Genomic DNA, 1,863 nt, shown 5'->3' on the forward strand with positions numbered 1-1,863 from the left:
TATTTAATGGTTTCTTGCAGGGATTTAAGCAAAAAATTCGAATTGTCCATATTTTAAACTCCGATTTTTAAAAAAAATCGAAAATGAGTGGAACTTTTAGGATTTATAAGGGTGAGGGAGTGGGTTAAAAAATTAGAAAACATATTCCTGTGTGAAGAACAAATTTGCAAAAATTTTCGGAAAATTTTTTTAAAAAGTTATAATGGGGTTATATGGGGTGCTTAAACCAGAATTACGCCGGTACCTCAAAGCAGTTAACGAAAGCATAGCACAAATTATCAAGTCATACTTGATTCTGAGTGGTGACCGTAATTTTCATATTAAATCTGTTAGTAATAACTTCAGTATCATTTTTTCATACAGACAGCGTGTCTGAGTATTTTATTTCGTATATATCACATATCCATGTTGTTTTTCAGCCTCTAGTTAACCATCATTTAGCAAACATATCTAATCAAAGGCGTTCCAGTTATTATCCTTCAGCTTCTTTTTATAAACGGGTTCTTCCTTTTTCGAAGAGGGTAGAGTGTGATCAAGGGTTTATCTGAGCTGAAGCATCAATAACAATTACAAAGGCACGGGATAAGATATTGGGGGGAGACGGTTATAGTTAATGGAATCGGTAACACTATCTTCAGTGCGAATATAATTAGCAGTCATCGACTGCAAAATGTTGTAAAGTTGTATCAACCTCAGCAGGATTTGATCTCACAACGTAAAGAGACATAACTAAATATTGCAAAACTTTTTAAATCACAGAATTATTGAGGAAAATTGACCTGGGATGTCTGCTGTAGGAAAATCTGATGGTAAAGAGAGCTCTAGCATCGATTATACGCCCACTTTTAAACTCTATTTTGGTCATAGATATTCACAAAATTCCGAATTCATTAGAGACGAAAAATGTATTTACAAATGTAAAGAAAATTAATCTCAATTTACAAATTGGTAAAGAATAAAAACAGTCAAAATGAATGAGTCAAAAAGAAAGACGAAAATAAAATAGAAAAGATATGCACACTTCCCTCAATTATGCACAAGAAAATACTGGTGTTTTTCCTCTAAATGTTTTTGTCACAGTTGAGAACATCCACGGCTTTGTCAATGGGGTTTGTAGGGAATTGGGGCCTGGAATGGAATGTTACACCACTTCAACCTCGAGGTGACCCACAATAATGCCATATTTTGGATTCTCTGAAATTTTTAGAGGATAATAATAATAATAATTTTAATAATTTTACATTTTTATTTGTTTACTTTTTTCTAACAAACACCTACGCAATTCAGTCAACTTGTAGTAAATAACCACCAAATTTTACTAACATCACCCCATACCAACTTAAGCAACTTAACAGGTAGCGTAATGTATGTTGGCGGTGTCAGCTGAAAAAGGTTCCAAACTGAAAAATTATACAACATACACAACATTTTAATACTTTATCTCTCATACTTATTAAATACCCTACACGCAATCATTAAATTTTCCAGTTCCGTAACAGTCAAATAAGAAGAGTAAAAAGGAGTTTCATATAGACTGAGATATTAAATGAATGGAAAACCCACGATATTTCAGATAGTAATGTACAGAAGTCACCGTCGAGGGAATCCTTAATTCCACGTTGTCACAACAGTGTTCAAAAATGGCTGATAGGAATGGAACAGCAGACACTGTCTCATCTCCAGGACAGCAGTCTAACAACAGCAACAACCCTCTCACTAGGAAACTGAATAAAATACTTGACACCAGAATCGACAATGACAAGGTAAACTGCATTGACTCCCAGTTACAGTTTATTGTCATCATGATTAGCAATTACACTTGTGTGTGTCTGTATATATATATATATATATATATATATATAT

At 33.4% G+C, this 1,863-nt stretch overlaps 1 protein-coding gene and 1 long non-coding RNA gene across 3 annotated transcripts in view; one reads left to right on the plus strand and one right to left on the minus strand.

Moving 5' to 3' along the window:
• LOC106883730 (conserved oligomeric Golgi complex subunit 6) overlaps nucleotides 1-1,863 on the plus strand; it is a 62,313-nt gene that overhangs the window by 3,574 nt on the left and 56,876 nt on the right. Inside the window, exon 1 of one of the 2 annotated variants that reach the window (XM_052976445.1) lies at nucleotides 1,328-1,763. The exons of the other annotated variant lie outside the window; for it this stretch is intronic. Coding sequence (XP_052832405.1) covers nucleotides 1,641-1,763 — 123 coding nt within the window. The 5' untranslated portion in view covers nucleotides 1,328-1,640. Of the gene's footprint in view, nucleotides 1-1,327; nucleotides 1,764-1,863 lie in introns of those variants that run through there. 2 annotated transcript variants of the gene reach the window in all.
• LOC128250716 (uncharacterized) overlaps nucleotides 348-1,863 on the minus strand; it is a 4,744-nt gene continuing 3,228 nt past the window's right edge. The window contains exon 2 of the long non-coding RNA XR_008266723.1: nucleotides 348-1,194. This is a non-coding gene — a long non-coding RNA (uncharacterized LOC128250716). The remainder of the gene's footprint in view (nucleotides 1,195-1,863) is intronic.

The sequence above is a fragment of the Octopus bimaculoides genome, chromosome 24 (genome assembly GCF_001194135.2).
Source record: "Octopus bimaculoides isolate UCB-OBI-ISO-001 chromosome 24, ASM119413v2, whole genome shotgun sequence".
Taxonomy (NCBI): Eukaryota; Metazoa; Mollusca; class Cephalopoda; order Octopoda; family Octopodidae; genus Octopus; species Octopus bimaculoides.